The sequence below is a fragment of the Hemicordylus capensis genome, chromosome 10, assembly GCF_027244095.1.
Source record: "Hemicordylus capensis ecotype Gifberg chromosome 10, rHemCap1.1.pri, whole genome shotgun sequence".
In the NCBI taxonomy this organism is placed as follows: Eukaryota; Metazoa; Chordata; class Lepidosauria; order Squamata; family Cordylidae; genus Hemicordylus; species Hemicordylus capensis.
In genome coordinates, this window is record NC_069666.1 from 15,587,036 (window position 1) to 15,602,920 (window position 15,885).

Here is a 15,885-nt window from a genome sequence, read left to right on the forward strand (position 1 = left end):
CAATCGCACAAGTCAAGTCGGATGCAGTTTGGGGGTTTTGTGTGTGTAACATTCTCGCTTTCACTTTTAATGTTGGTTGGTTCTTTTCTCCCTCCCTTCTCTTTCTAACGATTTCCATGTCCCAGGCAGCTCGTAGACATTAAGAAGCTCCTGTCTTGACCCATGTCGCCTGGAATGCTGGAGATAATGGCTGTTAAGTTGCCACTGTGTGCCTTCAAAATGCCAAAGCCATGGAAACTGGGACTGATGTAGTCATGTGTCGACATCATCTGGGGACCCAAGATTGAGAACCCCTGTTTATAATCAAAATAGGCAACCAGTAAGAGTCGTGTGTAAGTGACCACTCTTATGGATGCAATCATCTGCATCCAAACCTGAAAATGCTATTTCCAAATACTTTGCTGGTCAATGGACTGAATAAAGATGACTGAACATGTATTTCCAAATACAAAGGTGAGCTTGAGCCTTATCCTGAATTGGACCACTGGTCCACTTAGCTCAGTATTGTCTACCCTGACTGGCAGTGGCTCTCCAGGGATTCAGGCAGGAATCTTGCCCTGCCCTACCTGGAGATGCTGCTAGGGCTTGAACCTGGGACCTTCTGCATGCATGCAAGCAGCTGCTCTCTCACTGAGCTATGACCCCGCCCCCTAAAGCAGTGGTGGGCAAACCTGGCCCTCCAGCAGTTGTTGAACTACAACTGCTGTCATTCCCAGCCACAGTGTACTTGGAAGGAAGATGAGAGTTGTAGTTCAACAACAGCTGGCAGGCCAAGTTTGCCCACCCCTGCCCTAAAGGGAATATCTCGCAGCCGACAGCAGCACTGACATGAAGTCACCCATCCAAATGCAAACCAGTGTGGACCCTGCTTAGCAAAGGGGAGAATTCACGCTTGCAAGACCAGCAATCCTTCCCTTCAATAATAATAATAATAATGGAATGCTTGATGCATAGCTGGAGACAAAGTGTATTAGCCAGCTCTGCACAGTGCCAGACAAGCACCCCTACTCGACCCACATGCCCCACTAAAAAAAGCAGTGGGGAGAGCTGATCTTGCGGTAGCCAGCATGAATTGTCCCCTTAGCTAAGCAGGGTCTACCCTGGTTGCATATGAATGGGAGACTAGAAGTGTGAGCACTGTAAGATCTTCCCCTCCGGGGATGGAGCCGCTCTGGGAAGAGCAGAAGGTTTCAAGTTCCCTCCCTGGCAGCATCTCCAAGATAGGGCTGAGAGAGACACCTGCCTGCAACCTTGGAGAAGCTGCTGCCGGTCTGTGAAGACAATACTGAGCTAGAAAGACCAATGGTCTGGCTCAGTATATGGCAGCTTCCTATGTTCCAGGCAAAGTTTGCAAGAAGAGCTATAGTGCAGGCTAGCAATACTGAACATGAGATGTGGCACTGTGTCCAGCCTGCCTGGGATGGGCCCTGTGCCAACAGGTGTGATGCTGAAAAGCAACATGAACTCTGGTGATAGAGGAGTACTCTTAGGCAAGGGTCCTGCAACAGCATTAAGGCCCCAGAACTGGAGGAGGTTAGGACCCAGCGGAGCTGACATGCCTCTTCTCTAGCTGGATAACTTCAGCCATTTCTCCAGCGCTCTCCTGAGTTCCAGCACTTGTTTGAGACATGATGTACCGAGCATATCAGCCTCTTCTGCCAACAACCAATAGGTACCTGCAGGAGAAATGGGACAAGGCCAATTACCTGGCGCACCGCAGAAAGGTACCGTGTTTGACAGAGAGCTTATTACTCAATTGCATCCCTGATCCAAGTCACAGGGATGAGAGGTAGGCAAAGAAATAAAACTGTAGGTTTCAATCCACCAAAATATTCTCAGTAACAATTGCAAGTGAGGTGTATAATATATCCGGCTACTGAGGTGGAATAATAATAAAAATAATAATAAAATAATAATAAATAAATAAAATGTGTAAGATATATTTGTATTAATATTTTTTAGGGCTAATACTTGTCTGTAAACATAATTAGGCTGCCCCTGGGAAGAGAGGAAAAGTAACTGATCGGATAAATTAAGAGCTGGCACTTCAGTGAATCATAAGATCAATGAGGGACAGAATGGCTGTGAGGAGAAGGCCGGAGTGGGAGACCTGCTGGACATGGGTCTCCATAGACTCTGGTGCTGGAAACTTCAATGCTGCCCTGTACCAAGTGGAACATTGTGTGTGTGTGTGTGCGCATGCACGTGTGCTGTTGGACTGAATACTGTGAACAAAGGGGTAGTATATTTGGTTTTAAGGGGGAGGTAATACTGTAATACTTCTAGGTAAGTGGCGCAGCAGGGAAATGCTTGACTAACAAGCAGAAGGTTGCTGGTTTGAATCCCCACTGGTACTATATTGGGAAGCAGCGATATAGGAAGATGCTGAAAGGCATCATCTCAGACTGCACAGGAGGAGGGCATGGTCAACTCCTCCTGTATTCTACCAAAGACAACCACAGGGCTCTGGGTGCCCGGAGTTAAAATCGACTCGACGGCACACTTTAGCTTAATATTGTAGTTCTTTTGAAGTCTTACAAATATAAAGATAACCTATTCCATACTAGCATTCGTTTGGACTCTCTAACACTTCCTCAGATTCCTTTAAACTTACAAGTGGCTTTCACTTGTCACACATGTACACTGCCCAAAGCTTCTTGGAGGAAAGGTGGGATATAATGCAAATGTGCCTGTGCATTTCACCCTGGTGGTCAGCACCGTAGAAGACTCTCCATCACGGATTGGGCATGATGAATACAACTCTGACCTCAAACATATTGTTTAAATCAATCATTGCAGCAGTGCTCTTGTGAGCTGTAACGAGAGTCTCATGAAGTTGGAAGAACGGACATTTTGCAAGGCCAAACACGTGTGCTCCGATAACTTGGGGTGAGAGGTGCTTTTGCTTCACCTGTTCCTTGATCTCTGTCCTGCTTGCAGGTAAAGCTGGCTGTCCCTATTGTGAACACTAGAGCTCTGCCAACACCTGTACATCTGCAGGTGAACCAGAAGAAAATACAGGTAGAGTTGACTGCACAGGGTTGCATAGTGAATAGAGACTTGCTGTGTGTCATTTCCATAGCTTACTTGCTGGGAGAAATATGTGCTGTCACAAGAGTAGCATGGGTTTAGAATGCATTCAAGTGGGAATTATTGTGTGGGTCTAGCCAGAAGTCTGTATTATTGTTGTGTGGGTCTAGCCACAAGTCTATGTAGTTGTCTAGAGTTTTTAGTCTATACGCCACAGGATTACCTAGAAGCAAGGGCTTTCTCTCTCTCTCTCAGCCAATCCAGAGCTTAGTTAAGAACAGCCCTGCTGGATCAGGCCCAAGGTCCACGTAGTCCAGCATCCTGTTTCACATTGTGGCCCACCAGATAATTCTGGGGAGCCCACAGGTAAGAGGTGAGGGCATGCCCTCTCTCCCGCATTCCCATCCTTATAGATAGGAAAATGGAAGGTGGGTGGGTTTTTTTACATTTATATCCTGCTTTTTCTCCGAGGAGCTCAGAGCGGTGTACATGGTTATGTTTATCCTCACAACCACCCTGTGGGGTTGGTTAGGCTGAGAGATACATGACTGGCCCAGAGTCACTCTGTGAGTTTCATGGTTGAATGGGGATTTGAACCCGAGTCTTCCCCGTCCTAGTCCAACACTCTAACCACTAACAGTTTTGGTCATTAGTGAAAGCACCAATTTCTCACTGAAGGGAGTACCAGCAAGCGTCCACAATCTTCCATAAGCCTCTACTGTGGCTGTAATCACCACCTAGAGCTACAAAGCTTGATGGACCAATGGTCTGACTCTGTATACGACTATTTCCTATGTAACGGAATGCAATTGCTCAGCTCGCTATGGTGGCGCAGCCTGATGAACGTCAGAATGTGGTCTGTCCCCGTTCATGGTGGCTGCCACAACATCACCTGTCTTGCATTTCAGCTGGAAAAAGAGCGTCAGGCTACTTGGGACCGAGAAAATCTCCTTCACTATGCCAAGCTGTGGGGCATCCAGCAGTCCAGGGGGCGTGTGGATAACTGGAACTTCTACTGCACGCACAGGTTTGCAAGGATGATTACCAGCAGAAGGCTTCAGGAAGGATAAGACAGAAGCTGGCATAAATGGGGTTCTACGTTTCCAGGGGGCTGCTTGGATGGCAGGCAGGGTTGCCAGACAGCAGGTTTGGGGCCTGAAACTTGGATTGTGGAGTGCCTTCTTCAGCCCTGGTCACAGGGATGCCGTCGGAACGCAGGGCTGTAGGCCAAAGGAGGTGGGGGCACAGAGTGAGGAGACTGCTACTAGCAGGAGGTAGCCAGAGGAGGAAACTGTCATAAGAACAGCCCTGCTGGATCAGGCCCAAGGAAGCCCATCTAGTCCAGCATCCTGTTTCACACAGTGGTCCACCAGATGCCGCTGGAAGCCACAGGCAGGAGTTGAGGCCATGCCCTCTCTCCTGCTGTGACTCCCCTGCAACTGGTATTCAGAGGCATCCTGCCTTCGAGGCTGGAGGTGGCCTGTAGCCATCCAGCTAGTAGCTGTTGATAGACCTCTCCTCCATGAAGTGACCCAAACCCCTCTCAATTTGCCACCCAAACTTCCCGCGTGGTCCGCTCTCCTCCTCGCAGCTTGAACTGGGAGAAGCGCCTGCAGGATCTCGTGCACATCTGTGAGGAAAACCAACAGCTCGTGAAGCGTCTGGAAGGGAGGAAGTCAGGACTGGCCCGGGGGCTCTGGCAGCAAGATTGGCATAAGGAGCAGCTGATCCGGAACCGTATTGCTCACTATCCCCGTGGCCCAAGGAGCTGTCTGGTAATAATGCCCAAGTCTGGGCTGGTAATGGGGGAGAGTGGGGGGCGGAAAGTGAAGAGGTTCCCCATAGAGCGCCCTGAGCCATTCTTGGAAGGGTGGTATACAAATCAAATAATAAATATTTAAGATTCCAGTCTACAAGCATGCTTTGGAATAAGAGGGAGAAACTGTCCTTTAATTAATTAACTCTTATTAATGTATAAGTTAATTAAGTAACCACTTAATTAACTTTTTAAAAACTTTTTAAAAAATTATATCCCACTCTTCCTCCAAGGAGCCCAGAAGGGTCCACATGGTTATGTTTATCCCCACAACAACCCTGTGAGGTAGGTTAGGATGAGAGACCGGCCCAGAGTCACCCAGTGAATTTCATGGCTGAATGGGGATTTGAATTCTGGTCTCCCTCGGTCCTAGTGCAGCGCTCTAACCACTACACCATGCAGCCCCTGATTCTTACATTATGGGGAGTAGTGTGGTTGCTATTTCTCCCCAGCACTGCCTCATGCTACTGCAGTACTGCAAAGAGGCAAGGGCTTTTTAGTGTGGACACAAAATGTGAAGAACAAAAAGTGCAGTTCCCAAAGTCATTATCTGTCTAGTTGATATTCAAGTCATGCAAAAGCTGTATTGTGTAAGTGACCAATAACAAGGAGAAAAGGAAACTTGAGTAGTCCAGCCCTTAGCAAGGTCCACCCTGGTTTGCAGTTGAATGGGAGACTACATGTGAGCCCTGTAAGCTGTTCTTGGATGATTGTCCAAGAAATGGTCAACATTTCAATCTGGTTTGTGTAATTTCCCAGGCAAGAAAGGAGAAACCGAGGCTGTGGACTGGGAGCAGCAGTACTCCTGCTTCACCATCTGGGGACAGCCCCAGTACTTTGCCCAACAGAACCCACGTCCCGTGCAGCAAGAAGAACTACAACAATGTGTTGGGCAAGAGCTCCTGGGGAAGCAGAAGTGAGTCCACCGCAGAAGTACCTGCTACCACCTCCTCACCATCTTCTTTGAGAGGAAGGGATGTGCTCCAGCCACCTGGAGCTGTAACCCAGCAATCGCGGAAAGGGATTTGGGTGTCCACTAAGGACAGGGATGCTGATGGCTCATTGGCTAGGAAAGAATTGCCAGGAGAAGGTTCTCTTGAAAAGCCCCTCGCAGAAATGATGGCCACAATTAAGCCTCCCACATCCTTAGGCTTAGGGGAGGAACTCAAGCCCTCTGAGAATAGCCAGAAGAAGCCAGAGCTCTCAGCCAGGAAGGCCACGCTTCGCTATAGAAGAACTGAAGGGGCCCCCAGGTTTGATGGGCAAGCCATCCTGTTGACACCGGTGTCTGTCAAGTCTGAGAAGTCACTTCCCAGGAAATCTGAGCCCACAGGTGATGGCTGTGGCAGGCATTGTCCTGTTTCCCCTTCTGCGTCAGGATCCTGCAGCTCCTTAGCCGGGTTGGACAAGGGCTCCCCATTCTTGGCTAAAGTGTGTGGAAGCAGATCCTCAAACAGCTAACGCAGCAAGTGGAGTCAAGACCAGGTCTGCACGGATTCTGTGGTTCTACACAAGAGCAGAATTGAGCATCTAGAATGTAGCATCTTGAGAATCCAATCTTTTCTTTTCTTGTTTAAAGTACAAGTTTCTAGTCCTTTGTAGTCTAGCCTACAAAGCTGTGGTTGCAAGTGTGCATACAATATAAAGTAAGATCTCCGAAGACTGAGATGGGGGCGATACCAGGATTTCCCATGGAGAGAGGGCAGAGTTTCAGTGTCTCTTGCCCTTCCTTTCCCTCTGACTATAAAATATGCAGAATTCCTCATCTTGTCATGTCTTAATACCCCTGGAGTAGATTGCAGACTGTGCATATACAGTCTTACACATTCTAATGCTTATGTTATTTTGCTATATTTTGCCTCTCTGATCTGTACTGTTAGGGCTAAAACAAATAAAGGAGAATGTAAAAGGCTTTGAACATGTACTGTGAAATGGGGGAAGTGGGTGGGGAGGAAAGAATGACTGGTGTATCTGGTTCTTTGCCTTGAAAACATGTATATACTGCTTTCCAACAAAAGTGGTCAAAGCGCTTTACATAGAAACGATATAAAGTCACAAGCAGCACAAACTGATGCAGGCCTAATAGTAAGCAAGTCGGAAGCATTTTGGCAAACTGTGGAGTACTTGCTTTGGATGAAAAGCAATATATACATTATCTTTAATAATCATAGCTCCCAATGAGTTCAACGAAACTCCCAGGTAAATGCGTGGAAGACTGAAGCCTCAGTTCAGGTCCGATGCCCCTTTTTACCGCCTTGTTCTGTGATCAGGACTGTAAAAGGATGGCGAGTTTCCCTTTTTGTTGCAGTGCTTTGAAGTTGCCCCTCCACCGGTGCAAGGTAGGCAAGCACAAAATGCTCTACACACCATGTTGCACTACCAACTCCCAGCAGCCGCAGATGGGGATGATGGGAGTTGTAGTCAGACAGGTAGGCAAGCACAAAATGCTCTACACACCATGTTGCACTACAACTCCCAGCAGCCGCAGATGGGGATGATGGGAGTTGTAGTCAGACAGCACCAGAGACCTGCGTTTGAGAATTCGTGAAGTACACAAAAATGACCTTTCCCACCCAGGAGGGCTCCTAAAGGCCTCCCACTACAACCCAAAATGCAAGAGGATCTATTTCTATTCCGACAGGTAAGGAAGGAGCAGGCTTGTCTTATGAGATACAGAACTTGGGATTGGGGATAGAAGAGGACACTTTCCAAGCACTGCCACTTAGGTCCCACCCCCTTAAAGCGTGACTTACGCCAGTCTTGCCCCGTACCCGGAGGATTCCATAGGAACCGGAAGTGTGGAACGTACGCTTTCCTTTTTACATCTCTTTGTTCTATACGCAAGAATGGGTGGGCCACGACCGACACCCGCAACCTGCCTGCAGTTCCTCCTCCAGGACACCGAGTGGCGCTTGTGAGAAGTGCGCCGACGTCCCGCTCGAATGCCCTGCTAGCCCTCGCCGCTTCATAGCCCTCTTCCCGGCATCCTTTGCTCTCTTCCACCGGCTGCCGCCGACATGGTGAGTACGAGGATGGCGGAATCCAGACCCATCCGCTCCTGGTGGGCCGTTGCCAAGGAAACGGGGGTGGTGGTCCGAGTACCCCCAGGGAGGGCTGTTGTTTGGGGCATCGGTAGTGTGGGGGCCGATTCCTTTTTCTTGTCTCTGCGAGTCGAATCCTGCTTGCCGGGGGGTGGGTGTCTGTTCCCTGGTTCCTTCCGGGGCTGAAATGGCTGCATGAAGCTAAGATTCCAGGGCCTGCTGGGCTCGCTTATGCTTGATACTAGATGGGGCCTTCAGGCGGGAGGGAGAGCGGGGTCAGGCATGGCGGGGTAGGAGGGTGCTTCTGGTATTCCGTTTCTGCAGGCCTCTGCCTGATCGCAACGATGCGTAGGCCCGCCCTTTGGCATTTCGGCACGTTCGTTGTGCCTTGAGCAGCCACAAAACACGCAGAAGTCCAACAGGTTAAGTATTCCCCCTCTGCCAGTGCTTTATAGCACTGCATGTTTATTCCATTAGAGGTTTGTGGGGGTTCCCAGCCTGTGGTACTCCAAATGTTGTTTAACTACAACTCCCATCATCCCCGGCCACATTAAATTGTAGCTGGTGGGTGATGGGAGTTGTAGTTTAACACTTGGGAGTCATGCGGGTTGGAAAATGCGGGCGGGGAGGAGGAAATGGGAGTCATGCAGGTTGGGAACTCCTGAGTTGAGTCCGTTTTTGCTTGTGGTTCATAGTTCAGGTATTGACGAGCGGTGCTCCTTGTAAGAGGGGTTCCCAGATGTGGTTGGCCACAACTCCCACAATCCCCAGCCAAAGGCCACTGCAGTTACAGATGATGGGAGTTCTAGTCAACCACATCTGGGAACCCCGCTTACAACTCCCACCATCTGTAACTGCAGTGGCCTTTGGCTGGGGATTGTGGGAGTTGCGGCCAACAACATCTGGGAACCCCTCTTACAGGGAACACTTTTGGAGACACAGGAGTCTTGTCAGGCAGAACAGTGCCAATCCTTGTGGTTCTAGCAGCTACTCATCATCTTAAGTGGAATGTGTTTGTTTCTGTCCTGTGTCTTTTCCCCCTTATTGATAGCCAGTAAAATAAATATTTAAAAATCTAGTAACCTAACTTGTCCCGGTTGTTTTTCTTCCTCCCTCGTTTTTTTTTTTAAAAGGAAAAGCTCTGGCTCACTGTCTTATTTGGATGTGATCCCCTGTTAGTTTTTTGTGGTTTTTTTAAAAACTTGATTGCAAAAGAGGTCCAGGCAAAATCTAGAGATTGCTTTCTGCAGAGCCTATGCCTGAAAGTACCCTTTTTGTGGTCTGATTTTTGCTTTGATGATAGCCATAGCCTCTCAAACCATACTTTGGGACTTGTGAATATGACGCCTTAAAGCAGTTGTGTGGGGATTGATGCCACCTTTCCTGCACCCCTTTGATAGCCTGTGAGTCTGGGCCATGTGCAGTTGTTGACTTGCTTTTTAGCGTGTGTCTGTTTCTGAGATGGGAACCTTATGTCTGTGCAAAAGCTAGGTTAGTTAGGAGAGAAACTGCCTTTCCAGCTTCACTCCAGACACTCTATTAAGCAAGAACAGGAAGATGTTTCTAATCCACTTGCAAGTTAAAGGTGCTGTAAATGTAAAGATGCTGCTGCACCAGTGTTCCCTGTAACCAGGTTTCCGAGATGTTGTTGTTGACTACAACTCCCATAATCCCCAGCTGCATCGCCGTTGCAGCTGGGGATTGTGGGAATTGTAGTCAACAACATCTGGGAATCCTTGTTACAGGGAACACTGTGCTGTACTTTGATAATGGAGATGGGGAGTATAGCTCAGTAGCAGAGCGGCCCCATTCAGAGGTGGGGATTGAGACTGCTACTCACAGAAATGCCGGCCATAACGCTTACTGCACTTCCCTTTTCAGACAGACAGTGCAGTAAGTGTGAACGCTGGGCTCGAGGGGGTGGGACTTCCTCCCCTCTTTTTAGTTTGTAAGTGTGAGCACCCCATAATGTCTGAATAGGGCTGTTGTTTGCTTTGCATGCAGAAGGTCCCCAGTTCACTCCTTGGCATCTCCAGGTAGCGCTGGGCAAGACTCCTGCCTGACATCTTGGAAAGCTGCTGCCAGTCAGTGTAGACCAGGCCTGCTCAACTTAGGCCCCTCTGCTGTCTTTGAACTACAACTCCCATAATCCCCAACCACAGTGGCCAGTAACCAGGGATTATGGGAATTGTAGGCCAACATCTGCAAGAGAGCCAAAGCTGAGCAGCCCTGCTGTAGACAATTCTGAGTTAGAAGGGTGTAAGGCAGCTTCCTGTGTTCCCGATGTGCTCCTTTTTATTTCTTTGAACTGCCCAGGGGCGTGTGCGTACAAAGACTGTGAAAAAGGCTGCCCGGGTCATCATTGAGAAGTACTACACCCGCCTTGGGAATGACTTCCACACAAACAAGCGCGTATGTGAGGAAATTGCCATCATCCCTAGCAAAAAGCTGCGCAACAAGATTGCTGGGTAAGTCGCTTGGTTTTGACATAGTGGAAGATGCTAGTGACTTTATGAAATTCTTCCAGCCAACTCTTCTGAGGAGTGTCTAGCCAGCTAGGCTGTGAAGTCTGTTTTCTTGAGAGCCTGCATTCGAAAGTGATCTTGGTCTTGTCTGTGGCCGGATCATTGATAGTGCAGGAAGAGAATTACTGACGGCATTTCCCGTGTTTGGAGGGTCCATTCTCATCCCTACCAAACCCTGAGCTTTTCAGACATGACTGCTTGTGCTTTCTAACTAGTTGTGATGCTTAGAGCAATGATGCCAGAACTTGAGTTTATGTGCTTAGCTGCCAATTTTGACACTTTTCTGCACTTCAAGCTGAGCCTTGTCAGGTCAGTTCTAGGTTGGGCATGTTGGGCTCATGCAAACTTTTCCTCCATGTGTCTTTAGCCCTTCTTAATGGGAACTAGGGACTGCTACCTAATGGTGCAACAGGGAAGTAACTTGACTAGCAAGCCAGAGGTTGCCAGTTCAAATCCCTGCTGGTATGTTTCCCAGACTATGGGAACACCTATATCGGGCAGCAGCGATATAGGAAGATGCTTTAAGGCATCATCTCATACTATGCTGGAGGAGGCAATGGTAAACCCCTCCTGTATTCTACCGAAGACAACCACAGGGCTCTGTGGTTGCCAGGAGTCGACACTCACTTGATGGCACAACTTTACCTTTAATGGGAACTAGAGAAAACTGCAAACACCTGACAATTCTCAGGTGCTCTCTCCCTGCAGGTATGTCACCCATCTGATGAAACGGATTCAAAGAGGGCCGGTCAGAGGCATCTCCATTAAACTGCAGGAAGAGGAAAGAGAAAGAAGGGATAACTATGTCCCGGAGGTAAGCTTTGCAAGCACAGATAGATTTCTTGATGTGTTGGGAGCTGCCATTCTATCAAGATAGCCAGGAATTAATATCTGCACTTTCTTACATTCTTCGAGTGACAGCCCAGTGACTGGAGAGGAGGCCTTCATCTCCGGCCAGAGGCTTCTGGTTGGCCACTGTGGAAAGCAGGATGCTGAACTAGATAGACAGGGCTCTTGCGGTCTATTCTTGTGCCTGGCTGAAGGACTGTGCCACCTCAAACCTGCATTCGAAAGTGATTGTGGCCTTTTGCTTGTGGCCTGGTCATTGATACTGCAGGGAGAAAATTCCTGAAAGCATTTCCCGTGTTTGGAGGGTTTGCTTCCGTCCCTTCCAAACCCTGGGCTTTTCAGACACTCCTCTTTGAGCTTATCCTGATGTGTGCTTGATGCTGCTGTAGGAACTCCTACTGGCTAGCATTAAGATATTGAGAAATACTTTTTCCCTTTAGTGTAAGGGGTGCTTTTTCAAATTATACGCTTCCACCTGTGTGATCACAAAGTCTGTGATTGAGCTTCTGACTTCTAAAGTCTGGCTGCTGCTCTCCTGAAAGACACGATGTGCTGAAACAGCTTGTGTGTGTAGCCTCTCTAAAATGTACCACCACCCTCTTTCTGATGATTCTGTTCCAGATGTCCAAATAATGTGGCAGTCTCTTTTTTTAGTGCTTGTAGCTAAATTCTAGGCTGGAGCTCTTAAGGCTAGGGCTGAATGCTGACCATTTAACTTTCTTTGGGGCATTGGGCATCTGTCCACAGCATCTGATGATTCAAGCTGCAAAGGAGAAAAGGTCTGATGTTGGTGCACTTCATCAAGAGGGCCTGCCGAAACAGGGCCAGAAGCCTCCTTTGGGGACTTGTGTTTGTGTTGTGTAAAGCAGCACAGCTCACTGGCCCTATCTAGACTAGCCAAGGCTTAAGGGGGCAGGTGTCCTGGCCTAGCTAAAAGTGCAGCCTGGCACTCCTTAAATCGACTTCAGCAGTGTGCCCTGCTGTTCTAAGGTGGTGTGTTATGTTCTTATAGACGAATTCATGGAGGACAGGTCTATCAGTGGCTACTACTCTGGTGCCTATAGGCCACCTCCAGTCTCAGAGGCAAGATGCCTCTCAATACCTGTTGCAGGGAAGCAACAGCAAGAGAGAGGGAATGCCTTCACCTCTTGCCTGTGGCTCTCCTCCCCCGCCCGATCCTGTGTAAAACAGGATGCTGGACTAGATAGGCCTTGGGCCTGATCCTGCAGGGCTGTTCTTATGTTCTTAGGATCTGCTGCTGTTATATGAGTAATGTGGCCTGCCTGATTGTGTGGCATCATTTAGCCTGCAAGTTTTTGTAAGCACGAGCTTTTCCTGATGCCTGTTAGTAGTTTGGTAAGCACGAGCTTGAGGCTTTAAGCCTCTGTGAAGGGATCACTGTGTGTCTGAGAGCCAAAATCGAATGCAATGGAAGCATAGAGGCCCTGTCCATCTCTGGATTCCAGGGTCCAAAGCTCTGTGGGGTGGCTGGCTGCAGGAAGCTGTGCTTGTTCTTTAATAGTCTTTGCATGAGCCTGGATTTATCACAGCAGGACTTGCTGTGCCTTAGCTAAGCACCATGTTCTCTATAGCCTGCCTTCCCTGTCTGGTCTTCTGTCTCCCTGGAATCCTTCAGCAGCTTCTGGCTGTAGACTCTGATTGAAAAGATGCTCTGTTCGGCTCCCTCTTGGGCTTTGTCGTTACTCTCCAGATGAGTCATGGTCTACTCCCCACTGGCTGCAGAGAGATTTTCTTGGGGAAATCCAGAAAGCATTACTGCCACCTAAGTAGGCACAGTCTGCCGCAGTGGCCTGAGCTTGGCTTGTAGCTGCAGCTAGTTCAGTGTCACCAAGTGGGCAAAGAGGCACCTCTTTAAAGCTGTGATTGTCTTGTGTTCAAAAGCACTTGTCCCTGTTCATCTCAGCGTAGCAACTTTTCCAGTAGCAATTTGCTGGTGTGTGTTGGAGCTGGCTTTTTAAAAAAATAAAGATTATAAGCCCTTTGTAGGATAGTGAACCATCTTTTTATTTCGTTTTCCACGTACACCAGGATGATAGCTCTTTTTGCAAAGTGGCATGTCAGTAGTCTGAATAATAATATTGGCACTCCTCTCCGCCAGGCATTGCACTGTATTCTTCCACACGAACAATTTTCTCTGAATTACTGCCCTTCACCTTTTTGCACTGATGCCTTAGACCTGATTTGGGGCAGGTTTCCTTTTTTGAAAACTTAAAATGCAAGCATGTCTTTGCTGTAAATGGGCAAAGCACTGCTGAGAATTGTCAAGGAACTCTAGCTAGTTGTTTCCTTTGCAGTTATCACATATTGGCCCCTTATCAGCCTCCCATCCATCGGTTCTCCTGAGCAAAGCAGGCTGGGCTTGTCTGATCTGTGGCTGATTTCCCCATTATTGCTGCCAGTCACCCCAACTTCAGCCTAAGTTTCAGATGATGCATCTGCAGTTCTTGGTTGGCTTGTTATCACACAAATCACGTTGTTATCATTGTATGATAACAAGCCAATCAAGAAACAAGGAGATTGCAAGCCAATTGGAAGCCAGTAAGGATGTGCCCAAAACTGGCTGGCCCGAATTGGTTCAAACAGGACAGGACAAGGCCAGTTCGGTTTTGCCCCCCATCGGGGAACCCCCCCCCGGAGGTTCAGTTTTGGGGGGCAGTTCATGAGTCAATTAAAAATTTTTTTTAGTGCTTATCCCCCCTGGGGGGGCTTCTCCAAGGCCGTGTGGGGTGGTGTCCTCAGAGGTTCCCCCGCTGGCCTTCCGCATGCCAAAAATCACCTGTTTCAGGTGTTCTTTGGGCCTTTCCCCTTCACGGTGGCCATTTTGGAGGTTACCATGCATCCACAATGGGATGATACATTGTGTGGCCTGGGTCATGACTGGGTGGTTCGGTTTGACTCCGAACTGTCGAACCGAACCAGTTCAACATCAAACCTGTTTGCACATCCCTAGAAGCCAGTGCCAAAACCAGTAAACAAGGGGGAAACAGGCCTCCAAAATGGCACTCGGAATGTTCCAACTCGCAACAGGGCCGTTCCGTTCTGAGCTCAAAACAGGCCTTTCACTTGAAGGGTATTCTGTTTTGAGCTCGAAACACCCAAAACAGCCCACTTCGATTTGGAATGTTTTGAGCTTGAAACATTTTGCACATCCCTAATATAAACATGAATTAATAAATGAATGAAAGAAGACCTTACTTAAGATGAGATGTGAATAGGTTCTGCACAAGCCCATGGCACAGAAACCCTTTCCAGTATGTGCAGGGAAGAACCTCACTCTTATAATGCTCTTGGGCTGGCACATTTTTGCAGTCGTTTGCATAGAATGTTTGTGCAGTCACACCTACATATGGTGTGTGTGTGTGTGTGTGTTGCTCTTCCCCTGCTGCCCATCCCAGTGAATCTTGAAAACCAGTCACAAGTGAGCTCAGGAGGCGGTTGAACCATGTCTTATCAAACATTTGGCCCAATGTGGGTAGTGCAACGCACATAAGCTCTTGTGTTGTCCAGATCTGTGCTGCTGTGTGTATTTTGTCCGTGAGTCCGAGAACCACCAGATTAAATCTCCACCTCTTTTCATCAGGTCTCTGCCCTTGATCAAGAGATCATCGAAGTGGACCCTGATACCAAGGAAATGTTGAAGCTGCTGGTGAGTAGGAAACTGGTACAGCCACTAGATGCATCTTATCACTGCCAGTGTGGCATTCTGCAGCTTTTACTGGTAGCAATAGCTGAGTCACCAGTATTCTTGGAAGCAGCTTTCTAATATGAGTCAGTGGGTCTGGGTAGCTGAGCCAGACTGCTGGGGATTGATTGATTACGTGCCATCGAGTCGGTGTCGACTCTTAGCAACCACATAGATAGATTCTCTCCAGGATGATCTGTCTTCAACTTGGCCTTTAAGGTCTCCCAGTGGTGCATTCATTGCTGTCGTAATCGAGTCCATCCACCTTGCTCCAGAAACTCAGAATATGGTTTTTTAATAAAACAGCAGGTCTTCACACTCTATGAAACAGATTGTCAAGGGCTTTCTGAGGTTGCTGGAGGCAGGTAGTTGATTGCCTTTCAATTTAGCCTGGATGAGGGCATGCACTCCCACTGGGACTTGCTTGGTGTGTGTCGGCTAAGTGTTCCATTTTGTGTTTCTTCCAGGACTTTGGCAGCCTGTCCAATCTGCAGGTCACACAGCCCACTGTAGGGATGAACTTCAAAACCCCCAGAGGTGCCATCTGAAGCCATTCTTGAACAGTCACTTTTACAATAAATCTATAGAAACAAAGCCTCAACTTTCTTCTGGTGTTGTATTTCACGCCTTTGTATTTGCATTTGGATATAGTGGTGTGTAGAGAAACTGCCATGGATGCTGATCCAAGCTAAGCTCTGGTTTCACAAGGCTGGTGGACCCTGTCTTTCTGAAAGGTGCACAGCTGTTGCTGCATTCTACAGGACTGGCCACCAGGGGGTGTCTGGGAGCCTTTGGTTGTGAGGCTTTTTAAAGGATGCTCCTGGTAAGAAGAGGTGTGTCACTCTTGCTTAACAGGCTTCCCTTTTAAACCAAGGAAGAATCAGAAATGCCTGCCTATGCAAAGCAGTAGCATGGTGTGGA

General features: G+C 48.3%; 2 protein-coding genes and 2 non-coding genes across 4 annotated transcripts; all 4 read left to right on the plus strand.

The window, feature by feature from the left end:
* Positions 1-1,570: 1,570 nt before the first annotated feature.
* Positions 1,571-6,307, plus strand: LOC128334928 (uncharacterized). The gene is made up of 5 exons (XM_053272502.1): positions 1,571-1,724; positions 2,941-3,021; positions 3,939-4,057; positions 4,622-4,805; positions 5,606-6,307. Exons 1-5 carry the CDS (start codon positions 1,629-1,631, stop codon positions 6,305-6,307), a joined length of 1,182 nt encoding a protein of 393 aa, XP_053128477.1. The 5' UTR covers positions 1,571-1,628.
* A 1,404-nt stretch (positions 6,308-7,711) lies between these two features.
* Positions 7,712-15,565, plus strand: RPS17 (ribosomal protein S17). Its single transcript, XM_053272229.1, has 5 exons — positions 7,712-7,866; positions 10,204-10,355; positions 11,121-11,226; positions 14,863-14,928; positions 15,432-15,565. The coding sequence occupies exons 1-5, from the start codon at positions 7,864-7,866 to the stop codon at positions 15,510-15,512; spliced, it is 408 nt and encodes a 135-aa protein (XP_053128204.1). The 5' UTR covers positions 7,712-7,863; the 3' UTR covers positions 15,513-15,565.
* Positions 10,471-10,603, plus strand: LOC128335224 (small nucleolar RNA SNORA71). Its single transcript, XR_008311546.1, has one exon. It is a non-coding gene; the product is annotated as a small nucleolar RNA SNORA71 (small nucleolar RNA).
* LOC128335223 (small nucleolar RNA SNORA71) lies at positions 11,472-11,606 on the plus strand. The gene has a single exon (XR_008311545.1). It is a non-coding gene; the product is annotated as a small nucleolar RNA SNORA71 (small nucleolar RNA).
* Positions 15,566-15,885: the final 320 nt, after the last annotated feature.

Bases quoted from the DNA above. Each gene is read 5' to 3' on its own strand.
- LOC128334928 (XM_053272502.1), top strand. From the start codon at position 1,629: ATGATGTACCGAGCATATCAGCCTCTTCTGCCAACAACCAATAGGTAC. The intron at 1,725-2,940 runs GTACCGTGTTTG...TCCTGCTTGCAG, and splicing joins ACCTGGCGCACCGCAGAAAG to GTAAAGCTGGCTGTCCCTAT. The intron at 4,058-4,621 runs GTTTGCAAGGAT...TCCTCCTCGCAG, and splicing joins AACTTCTACTGCACGCACAG to CTTGAACTGGGAGAAGCGCC.
- RPS17 (XM_053272229.1), top strand. The intron at 10,356-11,120 runs GTAAGTCGCTTG...CTCTCCCTGCAG, and splicing joins CTGCGCAACAAGATTGCTGG to GTATGTCACCCATCTGATGA. The intron at 11,227-14,862 runs GTAAGCTTTGCA...TCTTTTCATCAG, and splicing joins GGGATAACTATGTCCCGGAG to GTCTCTGCCCTTGATCAAGA.